Source organism: Pseudoliparis swirei, chromosome 4 (assembly GCF_029220125.1).
Source record: "Pseudoliparis swirei isolate HS2019 ecotype Mariana Trench chromosome 4, NWPU_hadal_v1, whole genome shotgun sequence".
Classification (NCBI taxonomy): Eukaryota; Metazoa; Chordata; class Actinopteri; order Perciformes; family Liparidae; genus Pseudoliparis; species Pseudoliparis swirei.
In genome coordinates this window covers 9,904,281-9,926,155 of record NC_079391.1, presented here as the reverse complement: position 1 = coordinate 9,926,155, position 21,875 = coordinate 9,904,281, and the positions used below count along the sequence as shown (strand labels likewise).

The 21,875-nt window shown below is 44.1% G+C and overlaps 4 protein-coding genes across 5 annotated transcripts; 2 read left to right on the top strand and 2 right to left on the bottom strand.

Annotated features, from left to right (window-relative positions):
- The first annotated feature begins 1,108 nt into the window (after nt 1-1,108).
- LOC130192250 (uncharacterized) lies at nt 1,109-2,810 on the top strand. Its single transcript, XM_056412057.1, has 3 exons — nt 1,109-1,319; nt 1,431-1,633; nt 1,948-2,810. The coding sequence occupies exons 1-3, from the start codon at nt 1,304-1,306 to the stop codon at nt 2,755-2,757; spliced, it is 1,029 nt and encodes a 342-aa protein (XP_056268032.1). The 5' UTR covers nt 1,109-1,303; the 3' UTR covers nt 2,758-2,810.
- Nucleotides 2,811-4,848: 2,038 nt separating this feature from the next.
- Nucleotides 4,849-13,116, bottom strand: atmin (ATM interactor). Its single transcript, XM_056412043.1, is given in 5 exon segments — nt 4,849-7,513; nt 7,516-8,447; nt 8,551-8,750; nt 8,923-9,048; nt 12,793-13,116. Coding segments are annotated over 5 exon segments (2,322 nt in total). The 5' UTR covers nt 13,024-13,116; the 3' UTR covers nt 4,849-6,680.
- A 1,351-nt stretch (nt 13,117-14,467) lies between these two features.
- cenpn (centromere protein N) lies at nt 14,468-18,178 on the bottom strand. 2 transcript variants are annotated; one of them, XM_056412055.1, is made up of 10 exons: nt 17,901-18,178; nt 17,584-17,629; nt 17,421-17,480; nt 16,478-16,551; nt 16,181-16,354; nt 15,990-16,091; nt 15,661-15,706; nt 15,383-15,492; nt 15,112-15,235; nt 14,468-14,835 (listed from the first exon to the last, which is right to left on the bottom strand). In XM_056412055.1, exons 1-10 carry the CDS (start codon nt 18,069-18,071, stop codon nt 14,714-14,716), a joined length of 1,029 nt encoding a protein of 342 aa, XP_056268030.1. In that variant the 5' UTR covers nt 18,072-18,178; the 3' UTR covers nt 14,468-14,713. The 2 variants fall into 2 exon arrangements, with proteins under 2 accessions (XP_056268030.1, XP_056268031.1); XM_056412056.1 differs by lacking the exon at nt 17,421-17,480.
- A 795-nt stretch (nt 18,179-18,973) lies between these two features.
- cmc2 (C-x(9)-C motif containing 2) lies at nt 18,974-21,095 on the top strand. Its single transcript, XM_056412067.1, has 4 exons — nt 18,974-19,220; nt 19,901-20,013; nt 20,103-20,174; nt 20,283-21,095. Exons 2-4 carry the CDS (start codon nt 19,933-19,935, stop codon nt 20,364-20,366), a joined length of 237 nt encoding a protein of 78 aa, XP_056268042.1. The 5' UTR covers nt 18,974-19,220; nt 19,901-19,932; the 3' UTR covers nt 20,367-21,095.
- The last annotated feature ends 780 nt before the right edge of the window (nt 21,096-21,875 follow it).

The following is a 21,875-nucleotide window of genomic DNA, read 5'->3' as shown; positions in this document are numbered from 1 at the left end:
ACGGAATGTAATTTAAGGATGTTTTCAGCCGAGAAGTTAGTAGTTTAAGCATCAAATCTGTGGTCGGTTTATCGAGATTCAGCCGAATAAGGATATGCGACGGAGATTTGAGGTCCTGCTCGCGGGACCACTGAGCTCCGGGCGCTCAGCGCGCTGTGTGGCCGCCGAGAGAAGCCTGATCTCGGCAGGACTTTTTGAAATGCTCCGCTGGATCTGACGTCTTCGTAGCGGCTAAACATGAGATATAATTAGGTTTTTGAGGATCTAAAGAGCACAACGAGTTTATTATTGACTAAAAGATAACGTTACGTCAATTTGACTGAGGGTTAAGATTCATAACTTCATATTGACCTGTGTCAGGAAAGCTACGAGACGTTGTATATTTATTATCGTTTATTCGTAGCCTACATAAACAACAGTGAACACCGCAACACATTCTACTCCACTGTAAATTATTTTACAGTGAATAATTGAAATTCATGCGCAAGAACAGTTGATGTGGTGACGTCACAAGACCAGAAAGACCATCCTCCCTCGAGAGTCTGGACTCCCAAGACCAGACTCCAAAGACCAGACTCAAAAGAACAAGTCTGTACTCAGTGTTCTTGGAATTGATCGGCTAGCTGAAAAAAGCTGTCTAGGCTAACTTCTGCTAACGGTGAGCTGAGCGAGTCAACTTCAGCGTCATGTGCCAGGCAGAAGTAGTAGAGCACAACACACCAGGTGCATCACACTCCTGTGACCAATCATGCTTTAGACAGAGGTTCGGACCGCCCAGCTCATTTGAATATACGGACACGTAAATGTCACACATGAATAAATGAAGAAATACGTGTGGACACATAAATAGAGAAATAAATAAATGAAGAAATACAGAAATGCAGAAATATATTTATTTAATGATGTCTTGTTGATTTATAACTTATATTTATTCATTCCTGTATTTATTTATTTATTTTTTTTATTTATTTATTTATTTATTTATTTATTTATTTATTTATTTATTCTTGTATTTATTCATGCATTCATTTATTTATTTATTTATACTTAAGTCATTTTAAGTCCTCCATAACTACAGAGATGTAATAAGTCAGTTGGAGCAGCAGCGCATTTGGCCCGCCCTCTTTTCTCTACGTCACATCTTCCCGTTGCAGCCTCTACTCGGGTTGCTGTGGCGACGGCGTTGCAGTCTGCGAAGGCTTTCTTCTCCACTTCGCTTTGGGGAAAGACAACTCACCACGATGGGTCGTTATTTGTGAATGGTGGGTTCAGATGTGGAGAATATTAACCAAACCCATTTCAAATGATAATTTCCTCTGGTGAGTAACATATTGGAGGTTTCTAACATTTTAAAACAACATGTGACTTAACAATGTACATGTCTTACAGTTTGATGTGGTATATTATTTGTTATCCTCTTCTTCATGAAGCTAACTGCATGATGGCGACATTAAACGAAGTGGATGACACAGCTGTGGATGACCCAGAAGAGCTGTCAACACAGGAGGAAGCCGTTTGGGAGCAGACACCAGAGAGGAGGCTTGTTGAAGTCCTGCTGGATATTAGTGAGGAGGACTTCATGAAAGAGCTTGAGCCACACGAGTATCACTGTTACTCTGGTTGGGAGGACGCTGTAAGTGAATACATATCTTATTACAGCAAACCGTGCCTTAATCTGATGAAGGGAAGTAGGTTGTATAACAATACATGTTCATTCTCTTCCATCACAGTTTGGAGTCAATGGTAAAATCATTTAAAAAATAAGAACGCATGTAAAACATATCTGCTGAAATGTCTGATTCATTATATTTCCATCCGTAACTTATTTTTCCTTGATATTGGTCTGACCAACCAATATTAGCATAATTATAAGTTAGTTTAAACATCGATCCGACTCAATAAGTAATTATTTGGATGCATTTTCCATCATATTTGTTTTGAAAACAGGTTCATGGTTGGGCCAGAGCTTCTCCACTGAGCTGTATACTTTTGGCTCAGAAGGGGGACAGGAAATCAAAGCCGGCCTCCCCCACTGACCGAACACTCCCCGACGCCGACCGCTCGCCCAGCGTGGCGGCAGACCCCCGCTGTGAGTCTCGTGTGGGCCTGCAGAACCACGGGAAGAAATACATCCCACTGAACCAGCACACGGGATCTGAGGCAGCTCTGCAGAAAGACGGTTCAGAATGGCCCTTCGTCAATTCAGTGCAGAAAACCACGTCGAAACCTCCACTCAGAGAAAAGCCAGAGAGGGAAGGACCGCTTCTTCGAGAGACGCCTTTGCAGCCTCACCATCTCCCCTCAAGATACTCGGCCAACAGAGCCACTCAGGTGGTTCCCATTCAAAACTTCACCTTTTTACCACCAATTATTCCGTCATCCCTGATTTCCCAGAAAGCCGGTGGACAGCTCTGCTGCGGCAATAAGGCTCAAGGAGGTGAAACCGCAGAGGTAAAACATTTCCTCTTCGATGCGAAGAGCGGGACCAGAGGATCGAGAGTGGAGCACATTGCCAACCCAGCGCTGCCCACGTGCTCTGCAGTCCTGACCTCCAGGAACTGGACGTGTCCGCGCAACCCCCACTTGTTCTCCGCTCTGAGTGTTTCTATACCCGAGAGGTATCAAGTACCGATGTCTTCCAAACCTGACACAGTGCACCGCACGAGCTACCAGGGGGCCAGGGGCCTCACGCAGGCCCTCCTCTCCGGCACGGCATCGGGCGGCCATTTGTACCCGAGCAAGACTGTGTGTTTGTAGTCCGTTGAACCTGAGAAGTTCAAATGATTGGAGAGTAAAAACAACCTGTTTTACCTTTGTTTTTTTTATATCACGAGACTCACCACATTTTTACAATGTATCCATTAGTTGGAGGAATAAATCAAGGCATGAGACATGGGAGTAACTAACGGTTAAAGACTGGGTTCATACACAAGTTGACCGATGGATTTACAGGACTTTAAACCAAATTTCCATGACCAAACATGTGAAATTTCAGAGTATACATGAAAAAGTGAGACAATTTAGCATTCAAATGAGAATTCCAAAGCATACAGTATACCTTAAAATGGCACAAATGAATGAGAGAATAGTTTGATTAAAAGAATACAAATTCATATCTAGAAATAATTAAATTTAAATAATGTTGCCACTAGTATGCCCGTTTAAATTGTGTGCGTCTTTCTTTTAAAACACATTTAATTATTTCAAACTCAGCATAAATGAACATGTGAATATAACAAATGTCCATGACTTTTCCAAAACCTTCAGGATTTAATTTTTTTCAAGCACTTTTCCATGCCTGGAAATAACCCTTCTAAAATGCCATGACTTCCAGGTTTTCCATGACCGTACGAGCCCTGTAAAGAGTTCATTTCTTTAGTTTGGTGTTCAGACTGGCATGTTTCAGAACATACTAACCATCAGCGAACAGATCATTAAATGTGAAGCGATCGTGTCCTTTTGCACCTTCGTTTCTTTCTGACCAGTTCCAACAAGTGCTTTTCCAGCTGCTCTAGTTACCTAGCAACGGTGCACCTCATAAGAAGCACGGCAGTGCGCCTGCCTCACACTTTCACCAATTTAAACCTCCGCCCCGGGCTCCAGATCTGACAGATCGTACATGTTGCATTGCAGCCTGGGACTCGACGTGAGAACGGCATACACCGTTGCCAAACCGTGCTGCGCCTGCTCGCTCAAACGTAATTGTATCCAACCGTTTCCCGTCGATTGTGAGGGTTCTCTAATGTACCGCGCTATCAGAGCAGCATTAAGCCGGGAGCCTGAATACCGGTTGTCATGTTGGTCTCCAAAGGCCATCTAACATTATTTACAACTGTGATCTTGTTACATTTCTTTGTTTACTTTAGGATGATCTTGTTACATTATACTACCTGTTGTTGAGCTTGTTCTATAATTAAAGCTGCTGCCTAAACCTAGCAAGACAAAACCTGAGTCTTACCTGAACGTGCATGTAGAAGGAAATAGTTCCTTAAAACCGATATGTGAAGAGTTGCTATATCCAAGCCAGGATTCAGGATGTCTATATTCAGTAACATGTTGATCTGCACTTCACACATTTCATTTACTTACACTACACACATACTTCATTTTCATTTACACTACACATATACACACACTTTGCATTTTGCACACTGTCTATATTTAATATTTTTATATTTAATTTAATTTGTCATTAGTATTGTATTGTGTATTGTGTATGCATATATGTTGTATAGATACATATATATTTTATTTGATATTTTACTTTGTATACATCTTTATCTTTCATCCCTGTTTTTTATATTTTATTCTTGTGTGTTTAGTTTATTGGTGCTGCTACTGTTACGACAAATTTCCCCTTGTGGATTAATAAAGTACATATCTATCTCTCTATCTATGTCAATGTAGCAAGCAGAAACAATGAAATACATAAAGAGTCGTGTCGTTCCATCATAAAAGGCACCGGACATAGAAGCTGCACACCCACATGAAATGTTATTTATCTCCGTTTAGAAGTTTAGTCCAGGTGAACAGAATGTGTTAAACATCCTCTCACCAACACATCTGTTGGAAGCAGCCAGTTGAGCAGGTTGCTGTCCCACCGAGGAAAATACATCTAGCAGCAATGTTAGGTTCAATTGACCTCGGATTACGTGACGACGCTTTCTCTTCTTCAGGTTGATCATTATGGAACAGATGTTAATTTCACAGTAAATATTTTATAACGGATACATTCAAAACACAAAGCATACTCACATGATGTCACATCAGTTGGAAGATACATGGATGATTGGAGAGAAAAAAGGAGGCCATTTGCCATATGTCTTAATGTGTGACGGAAAATAAATGTGACATTGTACACACACAGTTTATTAAGAACATTTGTAGTGTAGCTTCAACAATGACTCAAGGCAACCATCAACTCTACAGGCAACAAACTCATATTTAGCTCAAACACACATGTGCTGGGAAAACATCTGCATGCACCCCCTACAAAGAGAAAGTAAAGCACTGTAACTGATAAGGCTTCTACGTAGTTAAGTTTAAAGCAACTATAAACCATGTGCCAGTGAGCAGGAAGACGCTATGGAGATAGTAAAGTCATTATTAACACAGGTAACTGATCCGTGGACGGTTTGGACCCGATGAAGACGAGTAGAGCTCGTTCCACGTGGGCACAGTGTTCTGCACATGCTTCAGTTTCTACATCTCTAAACTTCCACAGCATTAACCCTTTGATGAAAACCGTCAAACTAATTACCGTCAATAAAATGCTGCAAAGCATTATTCCTGTGACAGAACATACACATTTCCATAGAAACTATGGAGGGCGATTCGGGGACAGTCCAAGAATGATGACAAATGTATTTTTTTCATAAACCTGTGTAATTCAGATAAGTTAGATATTGTAAAGCAGCACATTGTCTGGCACAGAGCTAAAAGCTAAAGCTTGTGTTAAGCCACCAACATAACAAAATTCGTAAAGAAAAAAAAAAGGCAATGGAGGCCGTTAGCTCGAGGTTCCCGGGTAGAACGCGGTCCGAGTGGCGCCGGTGCTTAACGAGGCGACTCGGTGCAACAACATCATGGAATCAAAACAGTCAGATTAGTTACTTGGAGAGAAGCTTTAATAAATGAAAACACGGCGTTCCGGTAAGGGGCGGAGCATGGATAGGACTCCTTTCAGTCAGAATAAGGTGCCGAGTGCACACGATGGCTCGCTGCTAATCCACCACGAGTCTCTGTACAGCAACATCGCCGTCCACGCTGACACCCGGCTCATGAAGAAGTCAACCACGACGACCGGCAAGGCGGCTTACCGACTCCGACGGACTGCTTGACGATAGACGCAACAAGCGGGGTTTTTTAACGCGACATCAAACTTCACCATCACATCTCAATCAAAAAGTTCCAAAATAGCTGCTTTTGACTCGCGCCACATCCGTACGAGTCACGCCGAGTTTCAGAGACGCAGAGCCGTGTCCGCGGTGAACGGCTGGATGAGGGTTTGATCTCGGGGAAACACAAAGCCGATGTTCTTCCTCAGGCTGCGAGGCGTACGGGATGCTGTTAGAGTTTACAGCCTTGCAACGCGGCGGCCGTGAGAAGCACAAGCTGAAAGAAGAGACGTTCTGTTCCTGCTCTGCTGAGCGAATGCTTCATGCACATTTCAAAACACATACGGAAACTAAACGTACAGTGGCGTTTGTTGTACGGCTGAGATGACATTGCATGCAGAATATGCATATCGGAGAGCCGGCGTACAGACGTGTACATGTCTACGCCTCGGAACATGGGACCCCTTGGTGAAATGTCCAGTTATTTGTAAACCGATAAGACCAAACAGCGAAAACCAAATCACAGTGGTTATACACCGACATATTAAAGTGAACTGGCATTTCAGACACGATACACACACAATAAGTTACTTTATGTGAAAATAAATATGTAAACGGTCACAGGAGCTGATGCATCACGCCCGTTGAGCAAATAAAGTGCGGCAGAGCGGTCAGGATCGGTACCTGGAGAGGCTCTGGACATGACGTCTCCAGTGGAATGTTCAAAGACATCTTCGAGGACGTGTTCCCGCTCAGCCTGCGGCGACCGATTCCCCCGACGGGACCGGGCCGACACGAGAAACCGGTACTGCAAAAGCCGAGGCCGGTTCCCTCCGGAGGGCCTCAGCTGTTGGGTTTCTCCGGGTGCTGAAAGAGAGCACGGAGCTCCTCGCAGGTCTGGGTTTCCACGGAGCTGAAATGGGACTCCATATTCCACGCCAGGTCTGCCGACAAGAAGTCATCCATGGCGGTCTGTGTTTCGTTGCTGGTGAGGAAGAGGTGACCCAGGCCCTCTGCCTGGCCGGTCGCGGTCTGCGTCTCCGTGCTGCTCAGCAGCGGGCCGTGCTCGTGCTCGCCCTGGCTCGCGGGAGCCGGAGCGGAGAGACCCGTGGCGAAGAGCGGGAGGTCCGTCTGCGTCTCGGTGTCCGAGGACTCGGTGCTCATGGAGAAGCTTGAATGTCGCAGGATGCTGCTCAGGGCCATGTGGCTCCCGGCGTTCAGCAGGAAATCGAGTTCAGTCTGAGTTTGAGTATCAAACAGCTCCAGGACGCTGGCTTGGGTTGGACTCGGCGCCTCACCTTGGTCCAGTTCATCCATCAGAAGGAAGTCCGTCTGGGTCTGGATGTCCAGGGACTCCAGCGTCATGTCCCCGCCCAGGCCTCCCAGCTCGCTCTCTTCCGTCTGCGTCTGGACGGCGTTGAGAAACTCTTCAAAGTCAAAGTCGATGGCGTTGTGTTGCTCCTGAACCGACCCGAGCACCGAGCCGCAGCCTCCCGACGCCACCGCGAGCACCTGGTGGCCCGACATGCTGTCGGACAGAATGTTCTCCAGGTCGTTGAGCAAGGTCATCGTTTGGGTCTGATTGTCCGCCATGTTGTTCGAGTTGAGCTCGTCCGTCTGCACCCCGAAGCACATCCCGCCGCCCGTGGACTTCGAGTCCTCGTACATGCCGCTTCGGCGAGCGTGGCGTTCGTGTCCAGAGCGGTCTGAGTGGAGACGCTCAGGGAGTCGCTGCCGAAGAGCTCGGCGCACAGGATCGCCTGCTGCTGAGCCTTATCGTCCGATTGCGGCAGGGCGAGAGACGTCTGCATGGTTTTGTCCGGGGGGACCGACGAAGAGGAACAGGGGACTTGACCCACGCACTGGCCGTCTGTCTGCGCTGCAATGGAGGACGTGGCTTTCGTCCGGGAGGAGAATGTCTGGGTTTCAACACTGACCGGCAGGAGGACTTGAGCACTCACACTGATGTCCGTTTGGGAGCAAGACGACACCGAGGAGTCCCCCGCTGAGCACAGCCCCATGGCCTCCCCGACCCCCGCTCCCGGGGCCGCTTCGGACAAGTACGATTTGCCCGTCTGAATGTTGGTGGAGGTGCTTCTTCCCCGTTGCTCGACCAGACTGGCCAGGTCATTTGCGCAGGTAAGGCCCAGACTGACCTGCACCCCAGTGCTAATGGAGCCCAGGCTAGAGAGTGACGTCGACATGCCCTCCTTGAAGCACAAGCTCTTGGCGCCGAGTTGGGGGACCACGGCTCCGTGCGGCAGGAGGTGAAGGGTGCCGACGGAGCCGTGGCTGTTCACGGCCAGCACCACCGACCTCAGAGCCCCGCTTTCTGGAGACGGGAGCAGGACGGGCAGGTGGGCCAGCTGCATCACAGGAACACTGACCAACGCCATCTTGGGTTTCGGGAGCAGCAGCTTCTGGAGGCTCTTACGGGGGTTGGAGTTCTGCTTCACGGAGTTTAGGATGTGAGCGGCCGCGTCGGAAGGGAGCGCGGTCTCCGTCAGCTCTTTACCAGCGGGCGAGATCCGAAAGGTCGACTCGTTGGTCTTGACCTTTTCGGGACAACTTAACAACTTCTCCAGCTTTCGCTTTTTCACAGGAGGAATTCTGGAAAAGAAATAAAAACAAGAGAAAGCCAGACAAATTAATGTCGAGCCAAACTTGAAGCCAAGTTGTAATGCAAGTCACTCGAGGCTACGCAGGTACATGCCTGTGTTCTGTAGGAATCTCATGACCGGTCCTGTAGATATGCGAGAGTAGAGCAGCCCTGCTCGCATAGGGGCAGCCACATGTACAGTGGTAGGTCTTCCCGCAGTCCTCTATGTGCCTCTTTAGGTCCCACTCGGTGCTGTAGCCATTGTTGCACTTGAAGCACTTGTGTTTTTTCTCTGCATGCATCTTCATGAAGTGCTACAATGAAACAGATCAAAGACCCACACGTATATTTGAATATAATAAATAACAATTTGAAACCTATTTGGTGCAGAGTTATTCATTAGGAGCTACTCCACAGAGCCGAGACCTCATACGTGTATTTCATTGATCGCGTGGATGGGATTACATCGTTGGTGGAAAGACTTACTTGTTTAACCAGGGAGAACTGGGAGAAGGGTCGGTGAGGCCCCCTGGGACAACCCTCAATGGGACAGCAGTAAAGCTTCTGGGAGCCCTTCATGTCCTTTCTGACCGTGGGATTCACAATCCCATCCTGAGGGGGACGATACCAGCGAAAGACAACAGCGGACAAAGCAGAGACAAAGTTGAATGTTGGTTGTTTATATCAGCGGCAATGAGTGTCAAAGAATACTGCAGATTCCTACAGCTACGTTCACGTACGTTGTTCTGCCCCACATTGTCATGTGTTGCATTCGAGACGCCAAGTGGTGTAGAAGGCAATTGCCTTTCTTGTTCTTTAATTTGTCCCTCCTCTCTTACCGTAGTTAGTTCCTGTTTCACGTTTCTACTGAAAGCACATACTGCAGCTACGCTTCACCTTTACTGCTTGATAGCCTCTGAAGTTCTAAGTCTGTAAGTATCTATGGATGTAACATGTAAATATCTGCTATCTGTGTCATTACTGTTATAATATTTTATTCTTGTGTGTTTAGTTTATTCGTGCTGCTACTGTTATGACAAATTTCCCCTTGGGCATTAGTAAAGTACATATCTATCTTTCGATATAATATTGTGTTGTAGCACGAGACGCTAATTAGCATCTAGCTAATCGCGATTAGCATTTGTCATGTTAGGGTTAGCTTGGACTCTTAAGTAGTCAGGAGGTTCATGTTGATGGATAGGGGTAATTTCTGGCATGATGGCTTTGTGTTAATCATAGTGTTGTTTATGTATATGTGTGTGGACGGTTTGTGAAGTTATGTCATGTCTCCACAGTTTTACAATTTCAAAGATTTATACTAAAGACCCTAAATTCAACTCCGGATTCCTGAGTCTTCATTTTATAGATCGGCTGTTAGCTATCTGCTAAACTACATAAAATAAGCAAGAGCAGAATATACGTAATAATACTTGTTGTAGTAACAGCCCTTTCGCTGAATGCATGTTGAATGGTGAAAACCACCCATCACCCTCCATAACACTCCTGTTGTCAAGGTCACCTCCATCTGCTGGAGGGAGGGAGCTGAACGGCTGCAGCTGGCAAACACCCTCTGGTTCGTCATCAGGGGAATAGCATAAACAGACCATTTGCCAAGAAGAAATGTTCTTGCAGTTGGTGTTGATGACATCTGGTCGTAGGCTGAAGCCCGAGTCATGTCGAGGCCTTATTCGTCAGCAGTAAGTCGCTGGCTGTGGCCCAAAAGAAGGAGCAACTAAAGATTCACGGTCTTCACACCACCAGGTTCAGTGCTTAGCCTTTCAAGTGGCCATCGGCGAGGTTAGCTCCTTTTTCTGGGAACGCTAAACCAAGCCCTTACAGTTACTTCAAACTTCCGAGAGGAGTCTGAACTGGGACGAGTAAACTAGTTCAAATTGAATGCCTAAGTCTTCCTAAATAAATAAGAAGCAGGTTGTGAGTTATATAATACAGTAACTATGTGCATTGATATAGTGAAGGTAAGCTGATGTAATAAAAACACATCCGGTGCCCAACAATATCATGCGGCATGCTTGCAGTCAGACTTTATGAATAATTCAGATCAGCATGCAGAGTGAGTTTGTTCAGCCTTTGAGAACTCAGTCCCCACATCAAGCAGGATATCGTTACCGCAGCGCACATCGTTTTTACATTGCTGTAAATTAAAGAGTTTGCCGCCGTCTTAACTTTCTGTCATTACACAACTTAAAGATGGCACAATCTGTGTGGTTGTGCAAAGGAAAATCAAAATACAGGATTGTAATCTGCCGTTGCTCTTAAAGTAATCCACACGTCTTTTAGTAGGTCAGCAAAGGTTTATGGAAATGATCAGCAACTAAACAGACGACCAAAGTTACATTTAGATTATGACTGACTGCATAGCAAACTTTAAAATACACCCGATTGTACCCGTAGTTTACGTACTCGAACACCTCGATCGGGCCTTTAAACGCTCTTCTGGCTGCGCTACATGAACTACTTCGAAGACCTAATTCAAATTCTCACATTCACCTATTTTAAACAAAGAGCGTAGTCTGTAGCAGGACAAAAGGCAAAAGGACTCCATTCATGGAGGGGAAACAGTGAATGCCTGCCTCCCACTAAAAGCCCAGTCCCAGTAAGGACAGAAGACCCAGAGGTCAAAAGTAAACTTGGGTCCAAACGTGTTGACTGCCTCCACTGAGCTGACTCGCAGGCACGTGCACAGATAGAGCCCTAGTGGTGCTCAAGCACCAGCCCTTTTGCCCTGGATGAGAAAAGTGCCCTTTTTCCTGGAGACACATTTTTTTCATTCATCCGTATTCAAGAATAAAAGTTACTCTCTCGGTCATCAAGTCCCCCAAAATGTGTTTTAATATCCGACGGGGCATTTATCTGAGTTATTGTGAGAATTTCGCCCGACCCGCTCCGCGGCGCTCACGAGCACCCCCTCCTCTCCCCCGCCGCGCCCCTCCCTCCTCCTCCTCCTCCACTTCCTCCTCCGCGCAGTGCTCCTCGCGCCACGAAACGGATGCACCTCCTTCTCCTCTGACCCGCAGCACCAGACAAACAAATCATGACGGTGTTTGTCCCCTGCCGTTGTTTTGTGATAAATCAACCACAACATTAGCGCTGCTGAAAACATGACGTCACAACTGGTCCGACGTTTCCTAAAAAAATAAATAAACAAAAACTCACGAAATCCGTGATTTCAAAGCCTCGTCCAGCTGTTTACTGACGTTAGTTATGTTTAGAGAATAGAGAGAGGGAGAGAGAGGAGAGAGAGAAGAGAGAGAAAAGAGATTGAGAGAGAGTTCTTATTCCGTTCTATTTAACGGGCTAGTCTAGGATTTGCGTGGCCAGACTGAAAAAAAAATCATGCGGCCTCTCTGGTATTGTTCAGAGGGCCGGGCCAAATGTGGAGGCGGGCCGTATCTGGCCTGCGGGCCTTAGTTTGAGGACCACTGCTCTTGGCTGTTGATGTCTATCAATATCGCTCATTCTGAAAATGACGTCAGAGGGCAATACGGATCCGTATCAGACCAGCGAGGAGGGCGATACGTGGCTGGCATGACGCCCATTAGCCAATCAGAACGCTTGTACTGTTGTTGCTATATAATAATTCATCTTTATTCATAAAGAAAATGTAAGCTAGTGGTCTGATGCTGCCCAGAGGAAACGCAGGTCGAGGACAGCATCATCAGTGTAATGCTGCGTATGCTTCAACTCTTTCAGAATTTTTTTTTGGCATTGGGTGCCCTTTTTTTGGGGTTGAGCACCTGCCCCCCCGAAATGTCTGTGCACGTGCCTGGCTGACTGTCCCGTGTTGGGAGCAGACGGTCTAATAACATCAGACAGTCAACAGAACTCGTGTGGTACCATTTTTTTTTTTAAAGGTGAAGAGGCCCATGCCATTACTTTAAAGCCATAAACATAATTAACTCATCAATTCGCACAGCTGAAAATCAGAAACTGCACACATTCCTGTCCTCAGACACAAACGGTTCACGAGGCGAGTGGAGCTCGCGCAGAGAAAACAAAACGCACTGTCGTTCACCCGAAGCGTCACGGCGATGCGAATCATCGGCGTTAATTGATTACGTTCGCTAGTCACGATGCAGCTAGCTCGAGCACGTAACGGAGTTTTTATTCGCAGAAAAACTAACTTTTAATCAAACTATAAACATACCAACGCGTGTGTTCAGCAACACCCGTGCGCGAGACATTAGCTAAAACGAAGTTGTTATGGATGACTTGCGTTTTCGAGTTTTATGACAGTTCATTTGTCATTATAATTAATTAGCCAAGTTAGCATTGCGGTTACGCGAAAAGCCTGAACTAACGTTCCTTGAGCATGAACCGGGTTCAGGAGTCGTTTACCTTTACTCGGTGTGATTTAACAAGATGCATGTTCAACGCAGGTGTGTTGGGGAGAATCTTGCCACATCCTTCCACGGTGCAGAGGATGTTCGTCCTCACTTCTTTGGTCAGCTCCGTGATGGTGGGTTTGATTATGTCGCGGGACTGCGACAGAGCGTCTTCGTGACATCTTGGACTGTGAGTAGTTGCGCTGTCTCTGTTGTGTGCCTTGCTCGTCGCAGAGGCAGCCATGTTTCTATGTTGACAGTCCGATTGTGTTTGCCAGTGAACCCCAGTCGCAGCTTTGATGGAGGGTAAAATCTGTCCCTCAACTTTGACTGAAAGGCTGCTTCGCCAAGAGGGCTGGGAAGTTAGGACAGCTGAGGCACGTCATATCCGGTATACATATATATTGTTATTGTTCCTTACGTAACGTGCCATTGAGTACCGTTTTAAGCGCTATATAAATAATATTTATAATAATAACGTTGTAATTTGGTTTAGTCTCGAATTTAGCTGCTTTCATAATAAATATGTACCCGTGTCAGTGTAGTTTTTTTAACGTTACGTTATATACAATATTATATAATATATAAATATTGCTCCCTAAAATATAAATATTTCTTTGTAGTTCAACCATGAATGGAGGGTTTCATCTTACACAGAAAACCTAGGCTTTAATTATGCAAACTGATACACAGGGTATTATGGGATGTAGCTGCTAACAAAACAGTACAAAACTGGATCCAGTTTATCTATTCCATAGCCAAGCTCTAAAAGAGGAACTAAAGAGTCCTTAAAAGAGCCTGACTAACACACTGCCTGAGCTTAAATTATTAGTCAACATTTGCCAGTCACAGACTCACGGATATATTAGTTATGCATCCAAGTAATAACAAATAGCAGTACAGATGACAGGACCGCCAGTGTCCCACTCACTACATACCTTGGTTATAATTCTTATAACTAATGTGTATAAAAGGATTTGTTTTTAATGTAAATGTGTGTTAAAACAAGGACTGAGGACTGTTCAGTGTAGTGGTGTTGGGAAGAGATCACTTCACTGGCAGTATTGACAGGAGAAACCATACACTCTATAAATGTATGCATGGGCATCAGAGTATTGCTTTAACCCTTGTGTTGCCTTAGGGTCATTTTGACCCGAATCAATATTACACCCTCCCCCCGCCTTAGGATTAATTTGACCCCATTCAATGTTTAATGTCGGTGTTCTTTCGGTAGTCAACAAACAAACATAAAGTGCCTCACACTTAAACTTGGAAAACAATATTAATTCTAATAATTTTCTGGAGGTTTTAATTGCTGGCGTCAAATTGAACCCAAAGGGTAAAATATGTTAGTAAATATAAAGGTAACAGGAGGGTGAAACATTGAATCGGGTCAAAATGACCCTAAGGCAACACAAGGGTTAAGACAGACCTGAACAATTTCCATCTGTCCTCTAAGTTTAAATAGTCTGCGCACAAACCAATGTTTAAATTAACCCTTAGACAAGCACCATAAATGCCAACTTATGAAAAGCTGGTTTACTAAAGTTGACTTCTAGCAGACCTTTATACAAAGCCAATACTTCAAAACATATTTTGGTATCACTATAGCTGATGAAAAATACAGAACATTTAAAAATGGCCAGGCGACTTGTGTGGGGGATGAAATGACACAAAGAAAACACAAGAATATTTAAAAAATCCTGTTTTTATATTCAATTTGTACAAATAAAACATTTCCATGGCAGTAATATTCTGCCACTTGAACACCAACAAAATATAATACAATGACAATTATCCATTGCCAACTACTGTCAGGTTTCCCACTGTAAGCACATGGTCTTGAACAAGGAATGGAATGATAAAAGCGAACCACGGGTGGACTCGAGATGGCGGGCCACACTGAATCCTTTAAATCAAGGGCCTGTCGGCCATCAGTTCTGTGGTTGGCGCATTCGTGCGGAGGGACCAGGGCCGTTGTCTGTGATGACAAAATAATTTCTTCCCTTTTGGGGGATACATGAGAGAAGAGGCGTGACAGGGGTGGAGGCAATTCCTGTAAAATACATTTAAAAAAAACAAACATTAAAATTAGTTGAACGTACTTAAAAAGAAAAATTACAATTGTGTATATACATGTACTGACATATTCATGATGTATAATGTTGTAGGAGCATGATAGAAGGGATATTTCCTCGTGTGTAGAGTTTGTGTGCGCCCTCCTGTGGTCATGTATAGAACTGCCAGGATCATAAAACATTGCTTCCCTGTTTGTAACCGAGTTACAATCCAAGTATTGTTTTCTTGCTCAAACACATATGATTCTTGATACCTGAAGATGCACAGTGTCTGAGTGACTCCAGAAGGTTAGTGCTTTCAAATTTGACAACACATCTGAAGGGTTCCTCCCGCTCTGACATGGTCTGGTTGGAGTGGTCTCTGAATTTTGTCTCCAACTGAGGAAAGAACACAAAACATTCAATCTTCGAACTGATATACAGAGACAGCAATGTATGCTCTTTGTTTCTTTGGCTTTGACACCCAACTGTTACAACTGAAAGGCTGAGACTCAGTATTCAAAACTCAGGCATGTCTTTGGATACCTTGTAAACTGCCGACTGAAGCTGAGGCAACATCCCACTACCAAAGGCCTCGCAAGCCATCTGAAGTCTGTTGGCTGCAGGCTCAGCTTGCTCTTTTTCTATGTGCGGGTCTGTAAAGAGGACAAAAGCCAAATAGGCAGAATCACAATACAGAATTATTCCAGAGAAACACATGAAAGCAAAATACATGAGGGTAAAAAAAAAGGGTCACATGACGTGTGACCGTATACAAAATATTATATCAGCTTTGCTTCAATTAAATGATTTGATTAACATACTTTGATTATTTTCTGGAAGAGGACTTGGATACTTGGTCGGAAACACCTGTAAACAATAAGCAGAAACTAAATTCCCAATATAAATCATCAGATCAATCATTTTGTAAACCATCTTGGCAACATAATTTTTTTTCTCAACAGGTGGACATTGAAGTCAATAAGTTTAAAACGATACCTACTTCAAAATCAGAAACTATTTGGAAAAGGATGGCAGAGCTCAGTAACAAGATAATAATAAACACCCCAATGCCTCTCAGCAATCTTCAATTAAGTGGGTGAGACGGGGCACACAGAGCTTTGCATGGTGGTTGTGATTAGAATCTGCCTACCTGTTGATATTTCCTCATCAGAAGATCCCTAATGGCAGTGAGTTTCCGTCCACTAAGGTTAGCATCCTTGATAGCTTGATATCTGGTGGCCAGAACCAAGGCCTGCAAAGTACATCACATACGTAAGAAAAAACGGCAACAATACAAACAATGTCATGGATTGAACATGAAACTCAACCCTCAAAACTCACCTGGGATAACAGGGGCTTTTGCTTTAAAGTCAGGCTGGTCACAAAGACATATGGGCTGTGAAGATAGTGAACGACATACGTTGGTTTCAGGTGGTTGGGTCGAGTGAAGGCGTCTCCCCATGCAATACGAATCCACACAGCTTCATCTGTGTGCTTCTTTATTTTGATGGACACCTTGAATGCAATGAAAAAAGTATACTTAATACCGGATGTTAAACACAGCGCAGCCCAAACAATGTGTATCAATGATGCAACTATATCATTAATAGCTTGTGTGGGGGAGAATGTCTCGCTTACATGTCTCACGAGCTCTCTGAGGTGGGATTTAAATTGTTCCTTGAACTGAATCAGCTCTACAGAGTGAGCGTCATCTGGGAAAAAAGGAGACATAGAAAAAAGGGGACAATAAGTAATGAGCAAAAGTAAACGCAACTTCATCATCCTAACAGTTTGCAATTACCTGGAACAAACAGATAAAGAATATATATTTGAGAAAAGACCATACAAAGTGCAAAACAGTTTAAAATAAAAAATATAAATATACACTTTTATTAATCCCCAAGGGGAAATTAGTTCTCCGCATTTAACCCATCCTTAGTTATTAAGGAGCAGTGGGCTGCAGTGAAGCGCCCGGGAAGCAACTGGGGGTTCAGTGCCTTGCTCAAGGACACTTCGACTTGCAACTAATGGGGAGAGCGGGGATCGAACCCACAGCCTTGCGGTTGCAGGACGACCCTCTTACCCCACTGAGCTACAGCCGCCCCCAAAAAAACTTATTTTAGAAGTGTAAAAACCTGATGATCAGACACCAGCAGGACATTTGACTGATTGAAGTTACCAAACCTTCAACCAGAAAATAAGAAAACCCTGATCCCACCACCAGCTGCAGGTTTCAGCCCTCAATGGTCCAAGGAATGTCAAAGTCAAAGTCAGTTTTATTTGTCAATTTTCCATATGTGCAAACATACAGAAGATCGAAATTGCGTTTCTCTTCTGTCCAACATAAAGTGAATTGTGCAACATATAGACAACATAGAGTGCAAAAATAGTAAAAAACATGTGAACATATAGACAACATAAAGTGCATAGACAACATAAAGTGCAAAAATAGTAGGAAACATGTAAACATATAGACAACATAAATTGTGCTAGCAGCATTCAGACATGTGAGTCTGAAAGAGGACGGAGTGGGAGGATGGGGAGAGAGTTCAGCTTCCTATGTTCAGCCTATGTAACATACCTTGAGGGTCCATGAGCTGGAAGGCATACCACATGCCCTTGTTTGGGTTGTCAATGATATCTGAGAGACAATGGGACACGAGGAGCGTCACTGGATTGGTTGATTACAGTTCGGTTGCCTTGGCGTTACTGTTGCCCACAGAAGATCATTTCACACGACTTACATATCATCTCGAGCTCTGTGAGGTGCTTCGCTGTCAGCTCGTTTTCCTGAAACGTTACAAATAACAATGTTTAAAAAGGAGAAGGAAGACAGCCGCCAGCTAAATACATATCGATTCATATTGCCAATTATTGAGGAGCATCAGTTCATCTCTAGTGAAGTGACATCAAACGTTGTGTAGAACAATGGATTTTACGGCCTACTTCAGCAAGCATTTTAAACAAGGAACATGTTATTTAGCCTTAGGTTATTTTACAATTTCTTTACACTATTTTTTTTTACTACAACAACTCATATTTCAGGAAGAGCGCCGTTTACCTCGCTGAAGGCCAGCATCTTTTCCGTCAACGCCCATTTTGACTGAGTGAAATCCATGGACTTCTTCTGCTCCCTCGTCAAACGGTCCCACTTGTCCAGCGTTGCTCTGAGCATCGGAGCCGGTATCCGTTTCATGAGTCGCTGCACAAAACGTTTCGTAGTGTCGTCCATTCTGACCCAGGGAATTATGATATCTAGCTACGCAGTTGTATGTGAAGATTTAAATTAAACCGCGTCCAGTTTGTACGGAAGTAGAAGGGGCCCGATCCAAACAGACCGCCGACAGAAGAGCTCACGTATTGACCAATCAGAGGTCGACATAATCTCTGATGCTCTTCCTGCTCCCTCGAGCGCCCTCTGTCGCGTTGGAGTGGTAGGACCTCTCGCAATGTCGCTACTGATACTTCAATAATATGACTTACAATTAGCTGCACAGTGGCGGAAGAAGTATTTAAGACCCTTTAAAAAAGCCCAAATACAAAAATGTAAAAGGTATTTACTACTATCAAAAATTCCTGCATTTCAAATCTTACTTGCATGTGTATTTTGCATGTAAGAAGTTTAGAGGTGACATTACATTTCTTTGCCAATCTTAATAAAAAATAATTCGGAACTATACATTACAAAATAACATATTTCCCTTTATATTTAACCATTTTCAAGATACATTTGACATATTACATTACTTCTCTTTGTCTCTGCTGTCCACATGATCCACACACTCCAGTCACCATGACATATATTTAATCAGTGCTGCTGCATCATATCCGAAAAGCTCTTAAGACCCAAAATCAACATATACATAAGCATTCATGTCCATAACTGACTTCGGCTTGATTAAAATGAGACAAGATAACAATTGTGTAAAGTTTTATCAACAGCAATCAACAATTGTAACAATTGTCTAAAGTTGAGCGAATCCATAAGCAAAACCAGAAGTCCGTGGTGGGGACTCATCTTGTCTCAACTGTCCCGCCTCCTTTGTGAGAAGAACGAACGCCATTGGTGGATAGGTGAAATGGCGCATGGTGATTCGCTGTTTACCCATGTCACTCATTTGTCAAACAGTTACGAAAGCAGGCAGCGTGCCCTGTTGGTTCCTGTTTTAGTGTAGGTTACATTCATGTCAGTTCAAGGCCAGCAGTTTTAGTCTAAATTGTTGAGTTATAGTAATCTGCGTCGTTATTCTACAGGGACATCGATGAAACCGCAGTCCCTCAGTTGCAGAAATTTAACCAGTTATCGTCAGTTTAGCAGTCCGCTAGCTAACGTGACGTTTCACTGAGGTTTGCTGAGACACTTGACGCATCCTTTCAACTGGTAAGCGCACCACAGTGCACATTGTTATTAAATGGCTTATTCGTATTATTCCGTGTCAAAACAATGATTAAAACTCGGTGACACAACCTCGTGAAGGCTGTTCTGTTTCCATTATTAGTCAAGGTGAATGCAGGTAATTGGGTTTCCACACTGTTGTCTCCTCCCCCTCTCATTCTGCCTCTCTGTGTCCACCGGAAATAACATAAACAATCTCCATCATCTCGATGACAACTCGGGAAGGAGAGGGATGGGGAGGCATGAGTATCCTTTAGGAATCATGTCCTTTGCCTAAGTGCAGCAATGCTCAGTTGACATGGTGTATATAGAGAAGTGATGAGATAGAATAGTCAACAATCAATTAATTAACTGTTTTAAAGAGATGTATCAAACAACAACACCAGATATGAGAATATATCTTGTGTTCCTTTGTTTTCATGTCATTGTGGGGCTTTTGGACGAGGAGCCAAAAGAAGCAATTAGAAGAAATTGTGATGAGACTTTTGACACATTTAATTGACAAAATCAACAATGAAAATAACGATTTGTCGCAGCCGTAACAGAAAAGTGCAGCACAGCTGGATATTGCCACCAAACAACATATCTTAACGTAATATTTGTTGACAGTAACTGTCAACTCAATCCCCCTCCAATCAGTGCTCTTCTCGTTTGTGGGTTTTCAGTATTGCCGCAGTGGTACAGCCCTTAACCCAGCATGCACCCTGACCTGTCACCTCACCTCCACACAGACGAGTGTAATGAATTGATAACTCACCTGAGGCAGTGCCACACGGAGGTATGTCACGCTCTAAATAACTGTATCGCTTTGTTCGTCCTATCCACAGAAGGCAAAGCAACGTAACTCTTGTTTCATGTCACCCGCAGCACAATGTCCTGAAGTTCTTTGGCACGTGTAACGACATGGACCGCGCTATGCGTCGGTGCCTAAAGAAAGAGGTATCTCAGTTGTTGTTTTTGTTGCACTTTGTGAATGGCCTGCAACAAGTTCTCTGACTTTTTAAAACAAAAAAATAATCCATTTCCTGGTTTGTTCACTATTCACAGAGGCTGGAGAAGCGGGAGCGCAACAAGCAGCTTGCACAAGAGATGAGGCAGAAGCTGAAAGGAAAGCCCATGCAGCAGCTCTGAAGGACATGTTCACTGCCACGCCACTATTCTGATAATGGGACATTGATTTCAGAACGACACGGTGAAACATGCCTCCCGTGGTGTTTGTATGTCAAGAGGAATGGTTATGACTTCTGAGTGTTTGTTAATTCAGAAGAGTCTGGATTAAATTAGCATTGAAAGATCTCAAGTGGGTCTGTTAGTACTACAACTACTGTTGATATTATTTGATCACAATGTGAGTAAAAGCCAGGGTTATTTAAATGTTGAGATCAAATACCATAATGGGTAAGCTGCATAGCTTACTCCTTACGTGAGCCCTCCTCGTACGACCTGCAAGGACTAAAACTTACGAGAACATTTAAAAAAACAACAGCATCTAGTACTTTGGATCAAAGATTGCGGTTGGGTATCATCATTTATTCCCCCTCTGCAGCTCCATCAAGGAGATAAGTGTAGCTGCTGGCAGAATCTTGTCATCAAACAATATTTATGTTGGAAGGACACAGGAATATTCTTCTAGCTGTTTTTTGTATTCATGGAAATGGGAAGTCAATTTCAGGGTATCAGATGCACGTAATAAGGACCCAAATCTGGATGGCCAGTTCTGTGTTTTACTCTCAAAGTGAACATACACCCATGGACATGCATATCGAACACACTCATTAATGTGTGAAGGTTTACTTGAAATGGGAACTGTATTAAATTCTGTTTTAATAAAGTTAAATAATCAGTAAGTTTAAGAATCAATGCTTCGACGTCATGTGTCGTTATTGTAAATACAACAACTATCAATCGGTATCTGCAAGTTTTAAAAAGTCCTAAAAGCTGGTGGTGTAAATAGAAATGTACGGTCACAGGTCCAGTTAATATTTCAGAGTTTAACTGCATCGCATGGTCTTCCTCAGCAACTGGAGCTGATGAAGGTGTCATGTCACCTCAGCGGGATCCTGTGCTCATGAGTGTTGAGTCTCTGGAAATGGAGCACGGCGTAGACCTGCTCGATGGGACACGTGTCGATCAGTCGGCACCATGCAAATACAAATGTACTTGACTAGTCACATGACCCCTCGGCCTCAGGATTGCCTCCTCGGTTCTTCTTTGGCTGTCTATTTGCTTTTGGTCGCTGACCACGGGACTGGAGGTTCACATTTAGGTCATGAAATGACACCCGATCCACCTCCGTTTTCTAAGTGAAGACCAGGAGACACCGTGGAGGGCTCAACGTCATTAGTAGTCGGACCAAAGTCTTCCTCTGTTTGGATAAAAGCGTCAGCTCAATGACATGTAACGTTAATTGGTTTGCCATTTCAGTTATTTCAGAGTAGGCCTGTTTTATCTCATTGGTGAGGGACTTACTTCCTCACACGCAACACCGGAAGCATCCAGTACCTGTCCAGCAACTGGAAAAAGACAAAGATGTTACCAGAAAACAGTTCAGAATGAAGCTCACGTCCTTTCATTTATATTAATAATCAGTATCACATTCAGAGGCTGACTAAATACGTATTGAGAATTCTTTGCGTGAAT